At 41.2% G+C, this 27,779-nt stretch overlaps 1 protein-coding gene across 1 annotated transcript; it reads right to left on the reverse strand.

The window, feature by feature from the left end:
- Window positions 1-27,763, reverse strand: HABP4 (hyaluronan binding protein 4). Its single transcript, XM_065045799.1, has 7 exons — window positions 27,207-27,763; window positions 15,276-15,423; window positions 14,310-14,471; window positions 12,201-12,290; window positions 3,956-4,124; window positions 2,254-2,436; window positions 1-545 (listed from the first exon to the last, which is right to left on the reverse strand). The coding sequence occupies exons 1-7, from the start codon at window positions 27,487-27,489 to the stop codon at window positions 489-491; spliced, it is 1,092 nt and encodes a 363-aa protein (XP_064901871.1). The 5' UTR covers window positions 27,490-27,763; the 3' UTR covers window positions 1-488.
- Window positions 27,764-27,779: the final 16 nt, after the last annotated feature.

The following is a 27,779-nucleotide window of genomic DNA, read 5'->3' on the forward strand; positions in this document are numbered from 1 at the left end:
TCATGAGCACTTTCCTTTATTTGCCGAACTCCAAAGAACTGCAACTTGTGACTGTGTGAAATTTACACTCCACTCAAGGAAACAGGGAAAGCAGCTTTCAAATTTATAGTGAAATATGAGTCCCAATTGCAAACTACATTGTACAGTGTACATTTCACCACGGTGTCATGGAGAACTTAATATAATCTCTATATACACATTCTAAACACTGTACTCTTGAACTTCATTTGAAAACTTGTAGTGAAGTACTGTAGGCCTTCACACAGTTTTCACGAATGGAGGCAGACACAGGAACCTTTGGCAAGATCCCAGCCCACCAGTATCCCCAGAACCCAACTCCACTAGCACAGGGCCACAACCATTCCACACCAAACACCCAAACAGCTTTTCCAGTAGCAACAGACTTTCTTTATCCACACCAGCATAAAACTGGTCTCTTCACAGCTACACTAAAGCTGCTCTGAAATACCACCCTTCATCACGGTTCTTCAGGCTAAAGCTGGAAAATCCTCGGGATCATCAGGATTTGGAGCAACAAGGTGCACCTATAAAGAAAGAAAGAAAGGAAGCTTTGTAAAAATGAACGCATTTCAAAAGCATCTGACAGCTATGTACATGTATTTTACCCTGAAAAGGGGTCTTCTATTCAAGTTAAATGCTTTGTATCCATCACTATCACAGAAATGTGTCCTGGTTTTGTCAAAAACAAGACCAGTTTCTCTTTTAGTGAATTTTCTTTTCAGCTAAGTTCTTTTAAGTAACTGCACTTTTCTGAAGTTGGCTATATGTTTTTGTAAACAGACATAGCAATGGAATGCAAGGTCACTGATAAGAATGCACATCACGTATTTGCAAGGAGGAACGAACAGAACAGGTGACTAAAACTGACCAACTACGTATTCCATCCCATCCACATCATACATCACATAAAGGTGGGAGATCATGAGGGTCTTGCTCTCTTTGTCTATGGCCAACATCTGGGGAGGACCCTGCCTGCTGTCCCTGTGATCTACTGACAGACTGAACCCAGTTCCAGCTTGCTGCAGAATCGAACCCAGGACTTCGGGGTGCCTGCTCTGCTGCTGCCGGTGCTGAGCTGCTGGGGAATTTCAAGATTGGTTTTGTATATTTTGTATTATTTTCTCTATTTTATTAGTAGTATCAGTAAAACATTTTTAACACTTTTCCAACTTGCAAGTCCTCTCTCTCTTTGCCCTCCTATTGCCTTTCCTTAGTAGGGACGGGAGACTGAGAGGGGAGGAAAAGGGGTGGGGGTTCACAAAACATCTGCTGTGGTTTATTGTCGCCCTGCAATTAAACTGTGACAAAATGCTATGCATTTATCTCAGAAGTTATGACTACTATAATTTCTTCAGTGTGAATATATTTATAATGCTGATCTACTGCCTGGAAAGGACCCGAGCATCACAAGTTCTGCAGCCCTGAAATGAAGAGAACGAGTAAAGCAATCTCACCCCAAATACTGTCATTTTTAGAAGCAGCATTATTATCCTTTTACATCCTAAGGCTACTGCATGTATTGGATTGTAGTTTAAAACTCTATGCTCCATTATTATAAAGCGCCTTTTTCATTCAGACGAAAAAAATTAATCAAATAACTTCTGTATCATACAGTAAGTTCACAACCTTGAAGTATTTCACTCATACAAGTAAGGCAGAATTAAACTGAGACCTTCAGTTAGTATGAAGAAAAAAATGTCATTTTTCAGTGCATTTTTTTTAAGAGAAAAAGGTCAGTGGAAGTTTTCTTAATGGTTGAATTGAACACTTGTATAATTCTGTAGGATGCTGTTGGATTCTGTCTTAATCTGTAGGATCCCAGATTCACTTACCTCACTCCCAGTAATCAAAATGCCATTACTGTACTACGCTGAAATTTTTGTAAGGGATACAAGCCTTTAGTAATTTTAATTATTTTCAAATTCATATAAAGGCTCATTGCAGAAACAAATCTTTGCTGTATCCTTTCCTCTAGTTACCATCAAAGCAATGAGACCTTTTGAAATTTATGTGTTAAGAGTTGTGAGCCTGAACTGATACCTAACTTTAAGTAACATGATATGGGTTAAGAACCCAAAATAACCAGACCAACATACTATGAGGCAGGAATTAGGAACAAGCCTGTCACTACAGTAATCAATAATTCCACACAAAAAGGGGTGGGACACACATACAACAACTACAAAAAAAACCCCTCCCTAAGCAAACAATAAAGACCACAAAAATCATTACCACTACTTCTGGTCGAGGTCCCATCTCCTCAACTATTCTGCCACGACCACGACCACCTCGTGCTCCTCTTAATCCACGGCCAGGGCGAGGAAGACTCCCAAAATTAATATTCAGCTGAGATGTGATGTCATTCACTGGTCTTTGAAGATGATTCTCATATCTTTCGAAGTTCTCTTTTTGCAGCTAAAAAGAAGATCTGGTTAAAGCCTATAGCTTCCATGTACAGCCTTCTCCCCTCCCCAGTACATATACACACGCATACTTTTATAACAGACTAGGCAGCAGATAAATCAAGATGACATCCAGAGTCAAGGCAGGCCTTAACTTGCACCGGGTTTTAACAGAGGTGAGGCAACTGCATCTTCCCAGATGTCTAGGATAGTTTTTGTTGGCTCAGAGTCCTGGCAACAAATTCTTCCGTACCAGGTCTGTAACACTGAAGAGCTTTTTCAGAAATAATATAATCTACAATGTTTTCTAAGGGACTAGAGAATCACACAACCTACTTACTTCTGCAGTTATCTTCAACTAATTGTTAAAAGGCCATAGCAAAGCACAGTATTTGGCTGCTACCTGATCTGTTAGTCTATTTGTCTGCAGCTGTGAGACTACTGTTGTTTTAACTCTGTGTATTCCTAGTAGTTAGTGGATGTAAGACTATTTCCCACCATAATTTTAATGTGCACTGTAGTAATGTTAACACATATGTAAACTCATCTCATACAGTGATGAATCACTTACTTTACACAATGTCTAACAAAGAGGTTTGACTTGTCCATGTTTTGCAGTTCTTGTACCTCTTATTTTATGTTCATTTTGACAAAGTCCTTTGATACTGCCAGCCAAGAAACTTTACAGGCAAAAAGAACAGCAAACTTGCATGCACACTTCACACACTTGCATACTTTCTTTAGAGCTTGTGAAAGATACTGTCCTCATCCCTACCACCATCTCCCTCAGAGAAGGAAGATGGGATAATGACAACTGTGACCACCAAAAACCAGGCTAAAAAGGATGCAGGCCACTTCAGTATTAGTGTCTCTCCCTGGAAGCACTCAATGACCTAAACTGATTAAGACTTAAACAGCTGCGAGTTTTGATGTTTATATTACAACTAGACAAAGGATAATATGTGCATTCATACATGCGGAACAAGCTCTCCAGAGTTATTTCTAAGAAGTGGGACTCTAAAAAAGGGTGGAGGGGAATCATATATTCTAAGTACACAATAAAAGCGGGGATCCAGCACACGTGAGAAATAGGACAGTTAGTATCCACACTAACAGATACCGAACCTGAGTTTAATATATATGTATAAGTGTATACCAGCAAATAAGCTAGATGGGATTCAAAGTTAGGATAAGAAGTGTTCAGTAAACCAAGTTTCTCTAGCAGCATTACCAGAGTTCTACACGGGTGGCAGCAGCAAGGCTTTATATTGCTAAGACTGAGCCATAATGTAGAATAACTTAATAGATAGCGTATTTACACACAAAACAGGAGTGATGAGCCAAGAGAAGAAAATGAACAGACAGTAAGTTTAAAGCAAGTTTGGGGGCATATATGTCATTATAGTAACAAAGCTTAGATACAAACTTCTAGTCTTTTTGGGTTATACTAAAACTAGTAGAAAAAGAGCAGAGACAGTTTCCTAACTCTGGGCATAAAGCAGAGTTTACAGAATTCCTGAGGCAATGCTTACATCATCACTATATTTTGACTTGTGAATCACCACTGCTTTGGAAGGAACAGTGGATTCTGGCTTCCGGATGTTGAATTCAGGCTTTGGTCGATTCTGTTGCTGAAGAGTTTTCCACTCATCTAACGTCATTTCTTGAACTACTTCTTCCATTGGCTCTCCTTCAGCAACTCTAAAGGTTTATAGTTGTAAAGTAAAAAGCATTAGCTTACAACATGCCAGGATGAACAAGAACACTAATCTCTAAAGTAAGGATACTAAACAAAACATTTGGAATGTTTCTCACCAAATTACTATCCTCAGTTTCACTTACTCCCCACAGTAACTTGATGTCTGAGTTACACATTAATTTAAGTTGTAAAACATATGGCCTGTTTGAAATTAGTCATATGAGCAAATGCTGTCTCCAGCCTTCTGTAGTACGTTCTGGTATTTATCCAGTCTCATTGCAAGTTCAGGCACTTTGGATTCTAGACAAAACCAGTCTGTCTTTTGATCTGGCATATTGTCAGGCCTAATGTTTAACAGTGAGTCTACCCCTGGAAAATACAGCCATAGTAAGAATAAAAAAAGCATACCAAGCAGCACTTTTAAAACACCACAGTTGTATGGTTTTATTGACTCATACTGAAGGATGACAATACAAGACATATTCATGTTTCAGCACAGCTTTCAGTCATCCAAAAGACAAGATGATCACACCATGGGATCTTCTATGTAACTATTAACATTTCATTTGTTAATTTCACAAGATGCTTCTTTGATTTCTTTTGTCAGATGCAGTAGCACACAAGGACACAGTATCACCTGGCAAAACCGGATAAAACCTACTCCAGTTTCAATTTGCCACAAAGTGCAATGATGATCATATTTTCAAGAAAAATATATGGAATACATCAGAATATGCCTTGCATATTTTTGAGCTAGAAGGACAGAAGTCCAGAGCTTTATGTCTGTATTCCTAAGACAAGATACGTAAGACAAAACCAAAGATTCTTCACTCTTCTCTGCTTGGTTACTCTGCTGCCACTTTTCTGATGCTGACCAAGACTGACTTGCCCAGGACCAGCAGCTATTAGAGTACACTACAGGTGTACCTTTTTATCAAGAGCAGAAAAGCTGCTAAGGAAAAGCTGCACTGATTACCACCAGACACTTGAGAAACCATTTCTCCCTTCACCCAAACAAAACCTTTACACACTGCAATAGCGTTCAAAGCTGGTTGAGTATTTCCCTGACATGAAAACTCTTTCATTAGATTCCTTCTGGTGGGAAAACTATAGATTAGTTTTTCCTCACTCAATGGCAGCACCAAGTTTTCTATCAAATGCTGATGATTTTTCCAACATAAACATACAGCTATTTAGATGCAAGTTGGAAATTTATCATGGAAAGATTCAGAGTCAAATGACAGCCAGTGAACTGTGCTTTTTGGGTTTTTTTAAGTTGTGCAACAACCCTATCAGAACACACATATTTGTTGGGAGTGTTCTGTGCATTCAGAAGTATCCTACATAGGAACAGGCCTGTTCCCTCTTCCAACTTGATATTGCAGAGAACCAATCTATTTCTTGGCAGTCAAAATTGTACAATATTTTCCTGAAGCACCAAGCATGTGACACATAGAAGCAGAATCAAACAGTAAGACAGGCCTTAATTTTGATTTAGGATGAACACAGTTTTAAATGCGCTTTGTAGAAAAAGTAAATTAAAAATATGCAAAAGTCCTGTACTTTATGCCTACCCTCTGACATGCCTTCATGCCCTGGTATTTTGAAAATTCCCGTTAGAGTAACCAGAAGTTAAAAGTCTGGTAAGCAGCTTGTAGCTCCATACTGATGGCCATAGAGCTGAAACTATATTAGAAGGACTGTTAAGAAAAAAATTAACTAGTTTACTGAGTTAAATAAATAAAAAGGATACTGGTGAAAGATGTAGCTACCTCTGGAAAAACACCAACAGATACTGTTCCATGTGTAAGAGCATTAAGAACCAATTGCACCCCAAACTTTTCTATTTGCTGTCCTCAAGAGTTAGAAGCCAGAAAATTTTTTATCAATCATTTGAAGCTTCAGTTTTGTGAACAGATGTTGGAAAAACAAAATTAGCTGCAAGCACTCTGAGGAAGAAAAAAAGAAGAAGTAAACTAACAAAAAGGGGCTCTATTAAATTGGTTTAATTTCTTCGTAAGCCACTGTCTCAGGACAGAATCAAACTCCTCTCCTCGTAATTTTTCACCCCATTAGAGAGATGCTGTTTCAGTCCTTGGCAAGAGCCTTAGAAAGATACAGAACTGGTTGCAACAGTTACTTGAGAAGTAGGTGTCAATCTTTCAATCTGCAAATTAAAAAAAGCATTTGAGCTGAGTTTTAAGGCCAGCTCTGTGCAGTTATCCACAGTGTGATACATAAGACATTTACTGCATTTCCTGCGGCACAAAGCTTGCAAAAGGAAACGGCAATAGCGCAGGTGTTCAAGAATACTGAAAGAATGACCAGTCATGCGAGATGCTGAACAGACCAAGTAAGTGATTTGAAAACAAACCACCAAAGCAGACACTTCCTGGAAGTCCAGAGGACAAGAAGAAATACGTACTCTCAGGCAAAAACCATCAGCCGCCCAAACACCGGAAGAACCACTAAGCCAGGCAGCTCAAAGGAGGGACCTCAAACCGAGCAAGAGCATTCGAGGTAACCCAGCCAAGCTGAACTTTAAATAAAAAGCCTTGTTCCTTCTGCAACAGTGTACTTTTATAAGGAGACACATCAACAGTTTTGTTTGGGGCACATGTCACTGCTTGTAGGGCAAAACAAGGTCTCAGCTGAGTAATGTCTTCTACGTAGGAACAGAGATAAAGGCCAGAATAGAACTGCAAGACAGCTATGAAATTTAAAATACGTTATCTACACAGGAAGCCTTTAAGGAGATGCTGAGGAGGAAACATACATAATGCTAAAAAAAGAATTTTTCATATCCACAATGTTAAAACATGACAGTCAGAAGAAAAAGAACATAGTAGTTTCTACTTTCAAAGTAGAAAGACCATCAAGGGTTATTGAAATCTCTATCAGTAGGACATTAAGATCAACTACAGAGGTATGAGAGGTTGCACAGGTATCATGGAATCATAAAATCCTAGGGATTGGAAGGGACCTTGAAAGATCATCTAGTCCAATCCCCCTGCAGGAACAGGAACACCCAGATTACACAGGAAGGTGTCCAGGCGGGTTTTGAATGTCTCCAGAGGAGACTCCACAACCTCCCTGGGCAGCCTGTTCCAGTGCTCTGTCACCCTCACTGGGAAGAAGTTTCTTCTCAAGTTTAAGTGGAACCTCTTGTGTTCCAGTTTAAACCCATTACCCCTTGTGCTACCATTGGTCATCACCGAGAAAAGCCTGGCTCCATCCTCATGACACTCACCCGTTGTATATTTGCAAACATTAATAAGGTCACCCATCAGTCTGCTCCAAACTAAACAGACCCAGCTCCCTCAGCCTTTCCTCATAAGGGAGATGCTCCACTCCCTTAATCATCTTGGTTGCCCTGCACTGGACTCTCTCCAGCAGTTCCCTGTCCTTCTTGAACTGAGGAGCCCAGAACTGGACACAATATTCCAAGTGTGGTCTCTCCAGGGCAGAGTAGAGAAGGAGAACCTCTCTTGACCTACTAACCCCCCCTCTTCTAATACACCCCAGGATGCCACTGGCCCTCTTGGCCACAAGGGCACAGTGCTGGCTCATAGTCATGGTATGGTTAGTGACACCTTGGGTCAGCAAGACCACTTTTAGATCTAAATTTTTATGATCATAAGAAAACGTGAGGACATTTCACTAAACAGCAACTTGATCTCTCAAAAAAGCAATCACTGGTATTGCTTTCAAAAGTACACATCTATCAAAAACAACCACATGCCTGTGCTAGAGGAAATTCTGGTGGATTTACACTGCAAAAGTTTGTTTTCTCAACTGGAAAGTACAGGTTGATTTTTAATCCAAAAGATGGTTTCAACTGCTAGGTTATTAGTAGTACAAATTTATTTTATGATGTCAAGACTCCCAAGGGGAAAGACCTCTCATTAGTGAAGCAGAGCAACGTGCGCATCGCATTTCGGACCAAGACTTGATTGTAGCAGGTTATTTTGTGCACCAAGCCTGCATGGAAGTGTGCTCTCTGCATTACTTTCTACCTTTTAACCTTACAAATTTTAATAACTGCTTAGTGCCTATTTTCATTCATCAGGTTAACAAGCTTCTTAGCACACCAACAATCATGCTTACAAAATATTGCTAGACATCTAAGTGTGGCCTCTGGACAAGGATAAACTGAATTCACAGTGCAAGTACATACCAGAACACCAAGTGGAAGCCCTCAGTAATGGTTCCTACTGCTTCCATGTTTTCAGCAGATCACCATAACCTTTTAGCTACACCTTGTTTAATGAGCATACCTTTCTTGCAGGAACAGCTCTACGAGAACACATCAATATGCACAAGAAATTCAAACGGAAAAGAATGACATTCAGCTCAGTTTTTCTACGGATCATTTTCACATCAATAAATATAATGATAGTGGGTCTTTGTTAGATATGTTGTTGTATTATTCAGCTGCACAACGCAAATTTTTATTCAGCCTTTATCAAGAAACCAATTACATTAACCTTTCCTACTAAACATCATTTACAGGAGCATTAACACCAGTTACAGCAAAATTCAAAGTTAAACATGAGAATACCAAGCAAACAACTGTACAGTTTAACTATAGAAGAAAAGCACTCAACCCAATACTTAGGAAGATCTGGTCTGGTCTATGGATAGCTTTATGTCACTACTCAAAAAAACAGAGAAAGGGGCAAACAGCTCAGCAAACGTTAAGACAAATTTTGAAAGCTTCCTATTAAATGACCAGAAGAATACAAAGCTCCACCAAAAAGGAAAAAGTCCTGCGTGAATAAATGGAAGAAAACCCCAAATAATAAATACTAACTCTGCAAATACCTTTGATAGGAATTGAATAGACTAGTGTCACACTGGTTAAAAAGAAAAATCTATTAATTTGAATTACCAGTCAACATAAGCGTGTTACATTGTTCAGACTATGAAGACAAGTTCAACAGCAAACAGCTGTGAGGAAAGCTTATACTGCTGTACTAGCTGTGTATTTTATACTTACTACATGCAGCAAAAAAACCCAGCTACTAGTATGCGGTTTGGGATGCTACCAAGACATATTGTTGGTGCACTCAAAGAAATTTGAAGATATGGAAAGAAATAACATGATTTATATTACAGAAGTATTAAAAAAACTCTTGTCCTGCAATACTTTGCAAATGGAAGCTCAAGAACAACAACGTGGACACAGTCCTGAAGCCAAGCAGCCCACAGAAGTCTATGCAGAGTTGCACTGAAATTAGCCAGTACCACAACAGAAAGCTATACATTATCTCCCCACAGACAGATTACTACTGGTTTCCAGGAATATTTTTCCTCTTCTTTTAAATGGAAACAGTTCAAACAGGAAAGAGAATGGGAGAAGAAACAAACTGAAGCTTTCCATCTCTCCTTACAAGCACACAACTGCAACAAAGCAGTAGAAAAGAAATTGATTCCTTGGAGCTGCTGCATTTAAGAGTGAAAATGAGAACAATCCTAACAGTAACTTAAGCAAACACACACCCCTACACCCTCAGTATTAAGGCTGTGGTGAAAGCAGAAAGTAGACTTGCTATAAGCTTTTGCTGCTTTATGCTACCTGCCAGAAGACAACAATTCCGGAGAGCACGAGCAACCTAAGCATATGTCACGGTTTAACCAAAGTTAGCAATCATAACCACCACGACAGCCACTCACTCCTCCCACCCCCCAAATAGGGGGAGAATCAAAAGGGAAGGGAGAAACTCGTGGACTGAGACAAACACAGTTTAATAAAGTAGTAATACCAATATACCACTACTACTACTGGTATCTATAAAACTGAAAATATAAAAGATGCTCAACACATTCCTCAAGAGCTCCGTCCAGGTCAAGCAGCCTGTGTCAGTAAGAGAGAGCACCCAGGTCCTGAACAGCCGATCCTGGGCAGGGAGAGTGAAAAGGCCACAAAGGCAGAAAGGCCCAGAAGCCACTGCAAAACGGCAGGATGGCAAATCGCTGAACTAATGGAAAGTCCCAAATGGAAATTCACCGAAATGGAGCAGAACCAGACGGGTCTCCATCTCCCCAGACATTAAAAAAAACAACTCTCTTTAAATAGAAAGCACAACACCAATGGTATGGAATACTCTCACTGATCAGCCTGGGTGTCAGTCAAGCTCTGCCCCATCCATGCCCCCCTTCCCCGCTGCCTCGCACCTGCAGACAGAGAGCCCAGCAAGGCCTCGATCTCCCAGACAATAAGCCTTTATTCCAACTCAAAGATACTGTAAAGCTACTCTAAGAAAAATATTAGTTCTGTGCCGGGGTGTTATCTTCTTGTTCTCAAGCTAAATCCAAACAACGACCATGCTAGCTATGTAAAAGAATAGTTTCTAACTACATGAAGAAAATTAACTCACTTTTAGTCAAAACAGCACAGTATACAAGGCCTTCAAATAAAACCTGAAGCATGAAAAACAGACCGCACCAGCTTTGCTTTCAATTATTAAAAAACACAAGAAAAAAAATCCACACTTTTAAGGCCTATGCCATACAACCCTCTCTGATTACCTAGGCTCTATTTGCACAACGCATTCTCTTCTGTTTTAAAATGAAGTACAGTCCCCAAGTTGACACTACCCTCAGAGTAGAATAAGGTACATGTAATTCGTGTTTTGCATACAGATTTTTGAGTCTTCAGGGCAATATTTACTGCACTGCAAAGAACACACAATGCAGAATTTTGTAATTGCATGTTACTTGCATTTTTTAATCTTATGGATTTCAGTGGACTATTCCTAAACAAAGCTTTTTTAAAAAAACTAAAGAGGAGTAAAATCTCCAGAAAGGCCCACAGTCTGACCAAATACCTAGTCAACTCTGAGAAAGAGAAAATAATTAGAGACAACCAGCAGATTCTGCCAGATGCCTTTGCCACCAAATATACACTTCTCAAGCCTTACGCTCTAAAAGAAACTGATGTCAGGACACATCTACAAAGAGCTTGAATTAGATCTTGAAACAAGTCAAGGTACCAGTAGCTGATGATAAAAAAAAGCTAAATAACTGCTTTCCTATTTAGCTAATACAATGCATTCTTGACAGTTTATCCACACTACCCATCTGATTCAAGTTAGTCTAGAAACAGTTTTCTTGAAATCCAGTCACAGTCACTCCATTTCAGAGAGAGATTTCCCCATGTATACTCACCTCTGTCTATATATTGAGAGCTAGTTCAAAATGAAAAGAAATCCAAGCTACACCCACTCAATTTCTTACAAGGTTATACAACCTGAACATATAAAATAGGTTTTGTAGCCCCAGGTAGATTTAGAATTAAGAAATTAACCACAGCCACTAATACCTGGACCTGCATCTCTAGGTAAAGAAGACTTCATAATAACAAAAGAGAAGGCTGACGTACTGAACTGATTGTCTTTCACTCATTAGAAGATATTCACCATACGGTATCTGATTATTCTTTAAAGTCTCTAACTTAGACAAGATTGTCTAGTTACTTTTTCTTAAGCCACTGTTTATTTCCTGTGAAGTAAGTTCTCACTGGGCACCAATAAGAATGAAAGAGGCAGTTTCTCCCTCCCTACTCCTAAGGGTCACTGCAAGACCAATTCCAGCAAATTTTTCAAGTTCTGCAGAGGTTCTTCATGAACAGATGACAACTGCATCGTTATTAGCGATTGATGAATACTGACTTAAGAGAATTCTATCTTCGTGTGTTTTAATTGTGTTTGTATGATTGCATAGGCACCTTTAATATTTTTCTCATAAAAACTACCCTGCTTTTTAAAGTTTTCTACAAATTAGCCAAGTTAAATAGGTAACAGACAATATGTAGCTCCTCCTTAAATTATCAGCAGATCTTAGGAATGTAAGCATCACTTGGCAAATAAATGCAATCTGTAGCTGCATAAACCAAGCTTTAGTCAGTGATGCATTTTCTTGACTCACAAATATAGACAAAGCTTTTCTATTTTTAAATATGTGCACTACCATAACTTAACAGTTCATATTTCAAGTGTGCCTCCCATACAAGTAGATCAATAACAGTCAATTGTTTTCTTTGCATTTATAAAGAAAATATTTTAGTCAGACTATACTTGTTCAGAGGCTCTCCTTCAGATGTCCCTGTCTGCTCAGCTGTTTCTGCAGTCTCTTCCATAGGAGTAGTCTGCTCCATCCCACTAAAACTGTAAAAAAACAAAACAAAAACACACAACACAAACAATCCACCAAGTATTAATGGGTCACATTGGAAAAAAACCTTGCAGATCAATACATTGATTTTTTTTTTTTTTTCCAGAATTCCTTTGGAGGGGAGAAAGTAGAGGAGAAAAACTCTAAGATCATAAGCAGAAAATAGATCTACTAAGTGAGTAGTTAAGCGACTAGCAAAATAAGAAGTATTAGGAAAATTCAACTTCTATTTACTTTTAATAAAAAAGAGTGAAAAGCGTGCATGAAGACAAAATAATTCAATCATGAATACTAATACCAGTACTTGATTAGTGTATCACTGATGTTCAGGTTTGCCTTTTTGTTCCTTTTCAACTATTAAAACATTACACTTCATACTCCAAGTTTGTATTTTCTGTAACATGAACACTGGTTCACTGTCATTTGAGAGCAATAGTATGCTTTCATTCCACTGGCAGGCACACATATTTAATATTAACACCTTCTAGCTTTGATGCATCATAAAGCATCATTATTTATGTAACTCCAGTTTAATGTCAGTTCTACCACAGGCACCACATGACAAGAAATCATTGATATCTCATGTTTATATTGTAAGTTCTGATGCTACTGAACTAACAAAAATTAAATAGGGAGAATATAAGGGATCTTAATTTTCTTGTACTTTATGAAGTTCATACAACCTTCCCTGACATCGCATAGAAGCTGGTTCTGTGCTTTTGGTCAGCGACTTTCTGCTGTCAGCTCAGAACTGTGTTAATCTAGCTGATCCTTTGTTTTGAAAGCCAAAGTAACTACCCAATCTTTCGGTTTTAGTATTAAATATTACAGAAGAGACAGATACTAGTACAGCCTTTCCAAAGAACTTGGCATATCAAGCCCTCCAAATTAGAAGCCATCAAGGCTGTATTTTTCAACCTTTTAGCCAAATGGCCCAAATCCACGATCTAAGGTTTAAAAATGAAATTTTGTTTTTAAAACAATTTTGTGTAAGAATGTGTACATGATCAAAATATTTGCTCCAAGCTCAAAGTGCTGCCTTTTCTCTGCTCCTTATCAGCCATCAAATAAAGAGTTCTATATGCGTATGAGAACAAAAGCTACTGGAAAAAAGTGGCATATTGCTAGGTGCAAAGAATGAACAAAAGTCAACATTTTCAGTGAGCTTTTTGCAAGTCTGAACAGAGACCTATAAGAGAAATACAGAATTGAACACTCCCATTTTTTTAAATCTAATTAATAAGCCACCACATATTGTTACTGTGCACTTCAGTGGCAGAGTCAGCTAAATATTACCTCCAGAGCTAGACTGAATTGTATTAGAGCTCTGCAATTTTGAAATTATAAATAAAACTTGAGAAAAAGATAGTGGAATTTAAGCCCACTAACAGAGCTTCAATCTTTTAATCAGCATTTAGTAGCAATGCTATTAAATACCAAAGTTCCACTGAGTCACCTACTGAGAAAAATTGTGACATTTCAGTCAAAAGACAAATCGGCCCCAATCAAAAGATTCTGGCAGTCTTAACTGAAGAAATATCACCATGCCTTTGCTACAAATAAATCTCACCACTATGAAGAAGGTGAGTTCAGAAAAACATAAAAATATGTTCAGCATAACAATTAATAGAAAGCAAGCCTTATAAAGCTCAAAATGAACACACAACTGGTGAACAGAAAGTTATAATCTAAGGTAGAGCCATGTAAAATGATGATCTATGGTGAGCACTAGTACATGTTGTATCTTGTGTCATCTTTAACCGTTCCGCAGTTGCAAACTCCACCTCCACCCTTTTTATCATCTACTTTCATCCCTCTAGAGAAAGAAACAGGGTTCTGTGAGTTTAAGAGGTTTGTTTACTTTTTTCATTGCGACTTGAAACTAAAATCAGTACTAACTTTTTGCCAGGCAACTTGGATATAGAAGGGAACAGAATACTAAGAAACATTACTGCCATTATGACTATTGTTTAGTGGTACACCAAGTAAGAAGCAGCATACAGAACACTTACATTTTATCACTCGCACTCTGTCTTTCAGATTCCCATTTTCCTCTTTGGTCAAAGCCATCAGAACTTCTCTGTATTCCACCACCTCTTCCTCTACCTCGCAATCCACCTCTTCCTCTGCCACGACCTCTTATTGGCCTTTCACGGTCTAATCTTTCACTTGGTCTAAAAACAAGAATTCTAGTCAGATTTTGGTTCCCACAAAACAGTTAAAAAAGAGAAAAAAGCATATGGTTGCATTTATGCAGCTGTGAGAGACATCAGTATATGATAACACGGTACAATTTTTAGAGTGCATCTTTACACAACACGTGGTACAGTTGTATTAGTTTTGCATTAAAAATGGACATAAACTGAACACAAAACACTATCAAACTGTCAAATCTTCAGCAACTTTATTAGGGAATAGCGCCACTGCCTAACTCCAGGTTTATACGCAACTGCTTAAAGCTTCAGGGAACTTGTTAAATACCAACTACTGTTCTGTAAAGTAAGAACAGCCAGACTCTCAAGTGTTACAAGTTAAAGTGGAATTTTCTAGTACTTATAAAAAAAGCAAAATTGCTATGCATTCACCAAGCAATAAATAGTATGACATAAGTTTATTTTCAGTTTGAACAGTAACACTCATTTAACTTGGAACATGCACCACATATTCCGCAAAGCTTGGCATGCAAGCTCAGAAATGAACATTTACGTTGCAGACTAGGGGTTATATTTTCAGATCTTTAACTTTTCAGTTTTGCCTTATTCTTCTAACATTTAACAAAACTGCTCCAAATCAATCTGTGAGGAAGCTGAAATTACAGCTAAACGAACTAAGTCGTCCTGCGACAAGTCTACACACTAATAATGCAACCATGTCTTCAAGTCACGTCTAGATCTATTTTAAGAAGGTTAAGTCTTCCCCTTTCCATCCCTGTGCACATGTTCTGTGAGGCACCTTACTTCTCCCTGTATGATACATACCTTTCCACTGCCAATTCCACTTGTTTTTCTGTTTCATAGGAGCGGTTTTCCCTGAAAGATGGTCTCCATTCAGTTTTGTCTTGTTTCACATCTGCTCCTCTGTTACTGAATCCTTGCTGTTCTCTCCGCTTAAATGCTTGCTTCTGGCCTATGTACACACACAAATATAAATTATGAACAGGTTAATAATAAATCAATTGCAGTTACAAAACTACTGACTGAGTTGATTACAGCTTATAGTCTTCTACTTCACCGTCTGCAATACCAAGTCCACCAAAATATTAAAAGTACTTTCAGTTAATGTTGTCAGACACTGTTTTAAAGACATCTACTTACTATCCCTTCTGTATTGATGAACTTGCCTCAAGTAAAAATACTACAGGGGTTGACACAGCTCAGACATTCACAGAAAAAAAAAAAACACGCTAAAGAAAAATCTCATTTTGCTCACATTAAGTCACCAAAATGGAGAACAAAAATGGTTTCTCTCATGTTGTCTCAAAGATCTTGCTAGTGTACTAGAGGACAAGGCAGAGAAGCTTCAAAGGAAGACATGAATTGCAGGATGGATGCAGAAGCAACAAAGGTGGAAGAAAGAGGAAAACCATTAGAGAGAGGCATTAGTTGTCAGTCATGAGAGTCATCTCTTGCCAGATGAACTGAATTTAGACATCTGAGCCTGCACGTCTATGCTCACAGCTATGGTATCCAACAACCAGAAGGGAGTCACCTCCTACTATTACTGTTGTATGGAGGAGAGCGTCATTCACCAACACTACAAGTCCCTGAATCTAAGCAGAATAAACCCAGGCAGTAAGTACAAAGACTCCAATACCACTAGTTGATGCAAAAATGTCAATATATTCCAACATAAAACACAATAAAGCTTTTGAGGGTTTTGTTTGACCATTGTCAGGATTGAGGAACAGGCTGGGCAGAGTGAATGCAGAGAAATTGCGTATTAGAAGAGAGAATAAACTGAGGTTTTCCACTCAACCTATATACACGTAGCATAACATTCACTATATACTTCCCTTCCCATTTTCCCAAATTCTATGCTCTATTTAGGGCAAAGTTCTCCAGAAGAAAGCAAGCCTTCTGTCTGCTAGGCCCCTACAGTTACACTATTGCCTGAAAAAGGTGTTGGTTTAAGTCCATTAGCCAAGAAACTACAGAAACACTGCTCTGAAAACAACAAAAGCAAGATGTTCTTTCCACAAGAAGCACCTGTGAAACTCTAGGCAAGTTGCGGAACTCGGGTTAATAGACAAGTGACTGTCCTGGCTACTGTGCCTCTGTTGCTAGCACATAAAGAGAAAAAAGCCTATGCTATGTTACAATATTAAGAGGTAAAGTAACTAATAGCTCCATAGAAATGCTCATATAAGAAGATCTCTGATCAAAGCTTAGGTGGCAAGCATGAAGTCTGTAACAATCTCTAAAAAGAAAATGTAGAATAACTATCCTCTTGGTGAATAACATCAAAGGGTGGTAAACAAAATTTTTTGTTATGTAGTTAGGTCAGTCCTAACTGTACACAACAGAGACTTTTATTTGTGCTGCAGCAGCAACTCTAGCTTTGGTTTTCTTTACACTACAAACCACTTGATACAATACATTCCAGTAATTGTCTCTTCTCAAGATTTGGAAATGTTCAATCCTTAGAGCTGCAAGCATATTTACATGCCCAAAATCATGATGTGACCTCTGGATAATGGACAACTTTTGAAATCAGTTTGAGTAAGCTTTTCAAACCAGGATGCTTTAATAAAGAGCAAAATTGTAAAGAATACAGAATTGTACATGCTGTTGGGAAATGGGTCTGCTCTACGCACATGTCTACTACACCACCTACTATACAAGTGTTAATTCCATACTGGAATCGTGCTATGGAAAAAAATGACTACTCATTTCTGACCTCATTTTTACTTATCTTATTTGCATCTGGATGTGCAAGTGCAATAGAAGAGTGCCTTTTTATTTATTTTTGATCCTCTCACCGGCTATCAGCAGGATCAGTTATTCTAAACAGATTAACTTGGCAACAATGCAGCAGTCAGAAACCACTTTCCCTCCATATTTAGTATTAGCCTCAATTTCACTTTTATATTCAAAGAGGTCTGTAGAACTAGTAAAGCAATGTTAAAAAGGAACATGCACATGTCATTTTAAAATAAGATGGTCTCTGTACACTTAAGTACATTTAAAAGTACTTCAAAACAAGTCTTGCCAAATATGTCAGTGTATTAAACATCACTAGCACTGATGGTGCTCAACAAAGCAGTCAGTTCTACTCTGATTTCTGTCCAAGGCTATCTCACTTTGATTCCAACAGGTGGATATAGCTACTGGAAATGGATTTTAAACATTTCAAAGACTATTTGTGGCACTGGCTACCTGTATAAAAACATTTTTAACTGGTTTGACAGGGAGGCACCACTGGTAATCCACAGTATGAAGCAACTCACCTCTCTAATAAGCAAAGTCACCCTCAGGGCAGAATCTTGAACTCACCACAATCACAAACACCAGCACATCTTTCAGCTCTACATATAAAGGCAAACTAAACCAAACCTTGGCAGCAAAGATAGCATAAACTATCAGATTCTCATCCTCTACCATATGTTTTTCCCAATGCAGACTCATCGTTAAGTAACTTAAGAGCTCCCTACTCTTGGAGGTGGGGAGGGGGAGGAAATACAAACACACCACACCAAACCATAACAGAAGCAATCTTGTGTAGCACTGCCATAATACCTTTCAGTTAAAAAAAAACTGGGCTACACTTTGAACGCTCATTAACTACAAGTATACCTCTTGTCTGCTTGTTTGCATGTATGAATCTGTATGAAGGTTTCCTTCAAAACCACAGAAAAAGCTCTGGCATTTTGTGGATCATCTTCCTGAGGTCTTAAAAACATCGTGCTGAAAACTCAAGATCACTCTTTCCTAGTTACCAAGTTTAACCTCTCTTTCAGGTGTTTTTTTGTAATCTGTATTCAGCTGAAGACGCTGCCCGCCGTTCCCCACCTCACCTCCACTTCCCCACAGTGGTTACTGCAGCAGCCCCGTCTGTCGGCTGAGTTACCTGTCACTTTCTAAACTGAGGAATCAGAAAAGAAATCTGATGCTTAAACTGTTTCAACAGGCCCAGCTTTTTTTCACAAGCAGCAGTTGAGATATTATTATAAAGACATCTCTAAATATTAAAATTACCAGGTTATAGAATTAGACATTGCTAAAGAAAAAAAAATCCCAGTTTTACAAGCCACTGTTAAAACTCCGCATTATACAGACTTAACATACTTAAGTAGTTCTCATTTTTCCCACAATAGTATTTCACTATCAGTTTTGTTTATACTGCAGCATTTAGATAGGAAGACCTTCTAGAAAGTGTTTTGAATATATCACAGAATTCTCAGCTGGGAAAGCAGAAATCATACTTTTAAAACTAGCATTGCCTGGGTTCCCAGATACTGCATGTGTTAACAGACAGATTTCAAACAATGCAGCAAAACCTAGCTGCCTTTGTAGCGGTATTGCCTAGCTGCCACCAAGTTGCTCCACCCATATCACCTGTCCTCAAACAAGTAGGACTTCTGCTTGGGAGAGACAGTTTTCTAGGTTTTGTGGGCTCTTCAATGGCTCTTGCCAAGACAGCATGCTCTCACCTTCTTTTAATTTTTTAAGGGAGAATATGTTGTTTTGTGCAGGAAACTTTGACTTTAGACAAAAACCACAGGAGCCCAGCTTGCAACTGCAATCAGTGACTACAAGCTACAGCAGAAATCTTGCTGTTTGCCCCATTCCCTCCTGTAATGAGCATGACAGGTGAGGGCAGCCGCTGGCATGCGTGCATATTCACAGGCTGAGGAAGGTTACTGCTGTAAAGAGCACAAAACCCTCGTATTGTGACCCAAAAATTCTGCTGTCAAGGCTACATCATTGTGTTTTATGAATTCCCACAAGTCTGAAACCAATCCATCCAAATGGGCGACACTCAGACCCACTGAGACGGCTCCATCAACACTTCACTTCCACAAATGCAGTCTGGGATGAAGAAGTCCCAAACCAAAACTCACTTCTATTTTGCCCAAGTAGCACATATGGCAATAGGGCAAAGGCAAACTGCGTGTAGTTTTGATTCAGTTGGGATGAACATTAAAGCAACCATAGTAGCCAGATGAAAGACTTTCATGTCTCAGAGCATGTATTTGAAGAAAGAAAAAAGTAACAACAAAATACCTTCCATCTGGCAATCTACCCTTAAAGGTTTTCTGAATCAAAGACTGTAAGCATCGATTTATACAGGACAAATCCAGAGATGGGCTGCCATGTCTTTACACAAACTGCTGTGTGAATAGATAACATGCACTGATACATCAACATCACCCTATAGCAAGAAATGCCACAGGTCAATTATAGTCTCCGTAGAAAAAGCATAATTTCACCTTATTTCACAAAATCTGCCTGAAATTATATCCCTTTATTTCTGTAAAATAAGAAACAACCAATATTCTTTCCCTTCTCCAAGTCTCAGTTGCAGTTCTACATACACTTCTTTTATATCCTCAGACACCTCCTCTCAAAACAAAAACCTTAATTCACATTTCTCCCAAGATGTATGCTTTTTCTAGTTTTAATATCTTTGATGTGACCAAAAGAACGGACACATTTCAAGATGTGGGAAGATGAGATTCCTTCAAAGGCATAATAATTCGATTTCTAGTCTTGACAGTGCTACCTCAGTAATTGTCAACACTGCTGCTTTTCCAGATGGCAACTGGAAACAGACTTGCTGTTCCACTCGTAATAGTCCAAATGACTCCAAGCTCTCTTTCATGAGCTGCAAAGTTTGGATTAGCAAAACCTTTCATGTTGCGGTATAGCTTGCAACGCTGCCCCCCACCTCAATTCATGTTCTCCCACATACACTACTTAACACTTGGTGATAGTGAATTTCCTCTGCCATTTTATAGCTCATTTACAGGATATAATTAGTGTCACTGCCCTGCAGCTCTTTTACTGGGATACTGCCGGATATCTGCTGGGAGCTCAGTACTGCACAGAAGAGGCAGTCTAGGAAGTTCCTAGAGTGTATAGAGGACAATTTCCTTCATCAGCTGGTAAATGAGCCTACCAGGGGCAAGACCCCGCTAGACCTACTGTTTACAAACAGAGAAGGGCTGGTGGGAGATGTAGTGGTTGGAGGCCACCTGGGGCATAGCGACCATGAAATAATAGGATTTTCAATACTCGGAGATGCAGGGAGAACCACTAACAAAACCTCTGCGCTGGACTTCCGGAGGACAGATTTTTGCCTATTCAGAAGTCTAGTTCAGAGCATACCCTGGGAAACAATGCTTAAAAACAAGGGGGCCCAGGAGGGTTGGACATGCTTCAAGCCAGAGGTTTTGAGTGCACAGGAACAGGCTATATCAGTGTGCCGAAAGGCTAGCCAGGGGGGAATACAACCAGCTTGGCTAAACAGGGAGATTCTGAATGAAATCAGAAATAAAAAGAGACTTTACCGACTGTGGAAAAAAGGGCTGGCTACTTATGATACTTACAGAATTTATGGAAATAGCTAGATCATGCAGAAAAAAAATCAGGGAAACAAAAGTGCAATTTGAAGCTAATTTGGCCAATTCTGTCAGGGATAATAAAAAGTCCTTCTTCAAATATGTTAATAACAAAAGGAGGGGCAAGGAAAACCTCCATTCTCTGCTGGACTCTGAGGGAAATATAGTTAACAAAGATGAGGAGAAAGCTGAGGTACTTAATACCTACTTTGCCTCAGTTTTTACCAGTAAGACAGGTGGCCCTCAGGACAACTCATCTCTGGAGGTGGTTGACAGAGATAGGAAGCCAAATAGGCCCCTTGTATTACAGGAGGAAATAGTTGGTGATTTACTGAGCCATCTGGATCCTCACAAGTCTATGGGACCAGATGATATCCATCCTAGGGTGATGAGGGAGCTAGCAGAAGAACTTGCCAAGCCTGGCTCACTGGGGAGGTCCCATATGATTGGAAATTGGCCAATGTTACCCCAGTCCACAAAAAGGGCTGCAGAGCTGACCCTGGCAACTACAGGCCTGTCAGCCTGACCTCGGTGCCTGGCAGGGTTATGGAGCAGATCATCCTGGATGCAATCACACAGCACCTTCAGGATGGACAAGGGATCAGACCCAGCCAGCATGGGTTTAGAAGGGGCAGGTCCTGTCTGACCAACCTGATCTCCTTTTATGATCAGGTAACTCACCTGGTGGATGAGGGGAAAGCCGTGGATGTGGTCTATCTGGACTTCAGCAAGGCCTTTGACACTGTCTCCCATAATATACTCCTGCAAAAGCTGGTAGCCTGTGGCTTGGACAAGTGTACTCTACGCTGGGTTAAGAACTGACTGGAGGGCCGGGCCCAGAGAGTGCTGGTGAATGGGGCTGCATCCAGCTGGCGGCCAGTCACTAGTGGTGTTCCCCAGGGGTCAGTGTAGGGTCCATCCTGTTTACCACCTTTATTGACCATTAAGATGAGGGGATTGAGACCATCATCAGCAAATTTGCTGATGACACCAAGTTGGGAGGGAGTGTCGACCTGCTGGAAGGCAGGAGGGCTCTGCAGAGGGATCTGGATAGACTGGAAAAATGGGCTGATTCCAATGGGATGAAGTTCAATAAGGCCAAGTGCCGGGTGCTGCACTTTGGTCACAACAACCCCCTGCAGCGCTACAGGCTGGGCGCAGAGTGGCTGGAGAGCAGTCAGACAGAAAGGGACCTGGGGGTACTAATTGACAGGAAGCTCAACATGAGCCAACAGTGTGCCCAGGTGGCCAAGAAGGCCAATGGTATCCTGTCCTGTATCAAAAATAGTGTGGTCAGCAGGACAAGGGAAGTGATCCTTCCCCTGTACTCTGCATTGCTGAGGTCACACCTGGAGTATTGTGTTCAGTTCTGGGCCCCTCAGTTCAGGAAAGACATTGAAGTGCTGGAGCGGGTCCAGAGAAGAGCAACACGACTGGTGAAGGGACTTGAACATAAGACCTATGGGGAGAGGCTGAGGGAGCTGGGGTTGTTTAGTCTAGAGAAGAGGAGGCTTAGAGGTGACCTCATCACTCTCTATAACTACCTGAAGGGAAGTTATAGCCAGGTGGGGATTGGTCTCTTCTCCCAGGCAGTTAGCAATAGGGCAAGGGGGCATGGGCTTAAACTCTGCCAGGGGAAATTTAGGCTGGATATTAGAAAGAAATTCTTTACAGAGAGAGTGGTCAGGCATTGGAATGGCCTGCCCAGGGAGGTAGTGGACTCCCCGTCCCTGGAGGTTTTTAAACTGAGATTGGACACGGCACTTAGTGCCATGATCTAGTAAACGGACTAGAGTTGGACCAAGGGTTGGACTCGATGATCTCTTAGGTCTTTTTCAACCCAGTCGATTCTGTGATTCTGTGACTCTGTTTCAGGCTAACAGCAGTACAGCCACTGGTGCTAAATTCAGATCTCTCTTTCCACATGTTCCAAGAGATCCTTCTTTCCTCTGCTTTCAGCTTAACAGATCATTTTTAAATGAAAAAATTTGAGCCACAAGAAACAATTTAAGTGGAGTTCAGAGGAATTGAAGTAACTACAAAAACCAAACAGGAATACTGTTCCAGTTGGTCTGGAATGAGGGCAAGTGGAGAAACAGTGCACTAATTCAACAATTTCTGTCATTAATTATGGCTGCACACAAAGACACTACTTCATTGACATCTCAGTTACATGGTAACACCTATACATGGACAACTGATCTTCCTTCACAACAAAGCTGTAACTGGAAATAGTAAAAGACAGTTCGCACTCTCATGGACCTATTTTGCTGTATTTCAGAGTATGGCAGATTTAAGACTGTACAACCTTATTTCCTCCCCTTCACATGTGTGTCCCCGCAGGCTGGAGCCAGCTGCAGGGCCCTGCTGGGGGCACACTTGGGGTTCAGCACCGCTGCTTGGGGCATCCCCGAGGCTTTGCAAAGGAATGAACTTCACCATGACCCCGAGAAGAGATTGCCCACCACTCTGCTGTCTGCCCCACAGTGCATCCCGGCCACTGTGCCCAGCCTGCCTCCCAGCCGCACAGCACTGCAGGCTTCCTTATGAGGAGCAGCTGAGGGAACTGAGGCTGTTTAGGCTGGAGAAAAGGAGGCTAAGGGGAGACCTTATCGCTGTCTGCAACTACCTGAAAGGAGGCTGTAGCATGGAGGGTGTTGGTCTCTTCTCCCAAGTAGAAGAAAAAAAAGAGACAGAGTCAGACTGTATTCTGTGGTATTTTGTTTTCATATGTGCCAGTACTCAATTACAGAAATGCCTACTGCTGCTTTCCTCTGGACAATCTTTATGACTATACAGCTAAAAGAATAATATCGGAATAAGTTATTCAAAAATAAGAAAATAGCAGTCAGTATAGGTAAGATTCCCAAGAATCATTCCATGCCAAGTTAACTTAAAACTGTAGCTAAAAACTCAAATGAACATGTAGTATTCAGGAACAACACCTAAATGTTACACGAGTCATCAATATACATGAAAGAAGAAAACCTTTTCGAGGTATTAGCAACAAAGGTTTAGAGATTTCAACAGAACAGAGCTTAATACTGCATGATCAACAAATTTAATTTGCCTGGACTGGTGAAGAATGCAAGCTCTGCAACTGAGCCTTTTGAATAAAGAGCTGGCAAATGCAGTTTGACCACTGTGCTAAGAATGAACTGAGTTAACATTAAGTGGTACAATTATAAGAGCTGTAATACCTACAGACAGCCTTTACCCAAATCCTCAGCATACAGTCTAAGAATCACAAAACAGCACAGTCAGTAAAAGAGGAAAACATACATCATTAAGGTAAAAATTGTAGGTTTTGTTATGCTATGAAATCTGTTTTCTCCTTAAAGAAAGATTAAAAAATAGTCTCCTAACAGCTGTGTCAATTGATAATGAATAGTTTGGAGTCTAAAGGTCAAAGTACTGAATTATCTTGCAACAAGCCTCTTAGAAGGCTACCCTATGAGGAAAGACTGAAGGAGATAGGTCTCTTCTCCCTGGAGAAGACTCGGGGGACCTCATCAAAACATTCCAGCACTTGAAGGGCAGCTACAAAGCTGAAGGAGGCTCTTTCTTCACAAGAAGCCATATAGAGAAGACAAGGGGCAATAGATACAACTTGGATGAGGTTTCATTTCAGTCTCAGAAAGAATCATTCACTGGAACAACCCACTCAGGGACATGGTAGAGTCCCCATCACTGGAGGTTTTCAAGATGCAATTGGACAGGGTGATAGATGATCTCTTCTTTGCCGCCTCTTCCAGGAAACATTAGACCAGACAATCCTTCAATGTCCTTTCCAACCTGAGCTGTTCTGTGATTATTCTATGAATACTAGTGCAATACAGACTGAATTTGTCATTTCAACCGTAATATCAGAATCTGATTCAGCTGTGCATATGGGTCTAGATGCTGCTTTATGGTGTTTAATTCTTAAATAGTGAAATTAAATTAGAAGGAGTTATGCCCAAAATCGGGGCGGGGGTGGTGGAGAAAAAAACCCACCACCACCAGAACACTAAGATAGGCTGGACACAAAATGCTTAAGTTTGTTGTCGTTGGGTTTTTTTGTGTGGGTTTTGTTTTGTGTGTCTGTGCTTTGTTTCTTTCTTTTTTTTTTTTCTTACATGTAAGTTTAGTCATTATAATTAAGTAATTTTAATCATTATTATTTATTCCCCGAAGCAGAGCTGTACTCTTCTAGCAATTTGTCCATCACTAGCAGCTTTACACCAAACTGAGACAGTAGGAAGACCCTTCCAAGTGGTTACTCATTCTTAACCATTAAGCTGATAGCCCTGTGTATCTTTTATTGTATCAAGAATTTTTATGGTTGAATCCTGTATAAGTACAAATAAAATGCTGACCCCTCTGTTACCAGAAAAGATTTTTCCCTAAATCCACCACTTGCTTTATATTTGTCAACTACCCACAGGTAGGACCAAGTCTCAACTCTCTGGTTTAGCATCCTGAGCACTACACATTTACAGTCCTTACAAGAATCCCAAGACATAAACATGCAATGCACACAAAATGCAAGGTAGCCACTTTATTTAAAGAAGAAAGTGCAGCATTTCTCAGACCAAGTAACTCTTCTTAAGATAGATGTTAATTCACTTGCACAAAGGCTACTATAAACCAGCAGTCTTTTCTCCATTTTAAATTAGCAGGAAATTAAAACAAGATGCATGTGCCTGATGTCTCTACGCAAGAAACTGGGTTTCTTAATATCAAGGCAGCCGAAAATAGGCAAAGACACACAGGGTTGCTGTGTATTACCACTGAATTACACTCAGAATCTGTATGCTTAAGATATCTATAGACATGTAGGAAGTAAAGGATGCTGCTCACATGGTTCCACAGTCCTGATAACCACCAGTTCTTGTTCAAGAACTTTTACATCAAGACTTCAGACTCTGTTGATGACTGAACAGGCACCTTCGCTTTCTGTCGATAACCAGAGTACAGTATCCTTTACTAAAGTGTTGGTCTTACAGGCAGAGACCTCTGACAAAGTCACATAACAACCACAGAGGAACCGCAAAAGATGAGTTTCATACAACTGTTAAATGGGATAGTGACAACTTGTTAAGATCACCTTCTACAAAGAGGCTAATTAACTAGTGCATACTTCAAAGATTCTCTGCTCCACAAGGTCAAATAATCACTGTCAGAGCAGTCTAAGACTGTAAGTCTAAGCAGTGGAATTGGCAACACTGGCAACAACTTAATGGAACAATAACCCTGATTGAAAGGCCACACCTTTTTCTAGGGCATTAAAACACTCGGTTCAGTTAAAGTATGTAGGCTTTACTACATGAAGAAGATATCTTAAGAACAGTTATTGTGTTAAGCTTCACGGTATGCTGCAGGAGAACAGGAATTTACAAATCACGAGAGCAAAATCAGACTCTTCTGTGCAGAGGTTCTCAATATTTACAAACCGACAGCCAACTCTCAAGAGACAATACCGTGTAAGTAACAACAATCATCCTCACAAAAATGCCTCCAAATGGAAGGAGCTATAGCCCAGCAAAGCCTTCAGCTGCGAAGAGGACCGTGCCAGACATTCTGATCTAAGAGCCAACTGGCTCCCTATTCCCCCAAGCAAAATTTAGTATCAAAACCTAGCAGCTGACAAACAACCTAGACCATTCCTGAACACCGTGTTAAAGAGTTCACCCAGGAAATCAGGTTTGGGCATCAGTGCAAGCTTAAAGCAAACTAAGCACAGATTTTCGGACACGTTATAACCCTGAAGAAGCTAAAGTACCAGAAAATTCACAGGTACCAAGAAAGCAAGCCTGGGAGCATCAGCCACCGACAGAAAACAGCCAGGGTGAGAAGCCACGAGATGCATCGACAGGGACGCAAAACCAGCATAAAAACTACAGATGGTGCAGTGGAAGAGTTAATGATCTTCCATTCGCCTCTCGGGATTACTTCTGAAGTGTTCATTTACCCGTTTGAAGGCCCGTTTTCCCCCCCCGAAGCCGCCCAAAGGCGCTGAGGGAGCTGGGGCAGAGCGCGCGGGGAGAGCGTGCCCAAGCGCGGCCACGCGCAGAGCCGCCTCGGCTGCCACTCGTTTCTCCAGCGGGACTTGCAGGTGGGCACGCAGTCACAGCGACACGAGGACGTACAGCAAACGGGGATTCCTCAGACTTGCGCTGACCCTGCACCGGCAAGCGCCTGCCAGCGGCGAGACACACGGTGCTGCGGCCGGGGCTGCCCGCACCGGCACCGCCGGGACCGCACTGCTCCCCCTCCCGCGGGCCCGCCAGCCCTGAGCCTCCCCCGGCGCCCGCTGATGCGCCACCGCCCCACACCGAGCCCCGCTAAGGAGGCGCCGCCGGCCTACCTGGCTGCGGCGGTCCGCCGCGCGCGGGAGAGCTCCCGGGCTGCTTGCACTCTTTCTGGGACTCCCTCTTGCCGCCGCCCGCCCTGCCGCTGGGACCGGCTCTCCCGGCGGCCGCCGCCCCGTCGTGCCTCTTGCGCTGCTTCTGGCGGCGCTCGGCCTCGCGGAGGATGTCGAAGGGGTCCGACTCGTCGTCCAGGAGCTGGTAGAAGCGGTTGGCGACGGCGCAACCGAAGCTCTCCTGCATGACGGCCGCCACCGAGCTGCCCACCGTCCCCTTCATCATCGCCGCGGCCGACTGCCCCCCGCGCGCCGCCCGCGCTGCAGAGGCGGCGGCGCCAGGGTCTGAACCGACGCGCAGCAGCGGAGGAGAGCAGCGCACCAACTGCCTCACGCCGGCTCAGGCTCCGGCGCCCACTCCGGCTCAGCACCACTCAGACCGCCGCCCCATGGCCGCTGCCCGGCCCTTCGCCGCGCCACGGCAGCCAATCGCGCTGCGGAGCTCCGAGCGGCCCCGAAGCCAGCCGGCCGGCCAGCCACCCCCAACGCGCGCAATCAGTGCGAAATAATGGCTAG

The sequence above is a fragment of the Columba livia genome, chromosome Z (genome assembly GCF_036013475.1).
Source record: "Columba livia isolate bColLiv1 breed racing homer chromosome Z, bColLiv1.pat.W.v2, whole genome shotgun sequence".
Lineage (NCBI taxonomy): Eukaryota > Metazoa > Chordata > Aves > Columbiformes > Columbidae > Columba > Columba livia.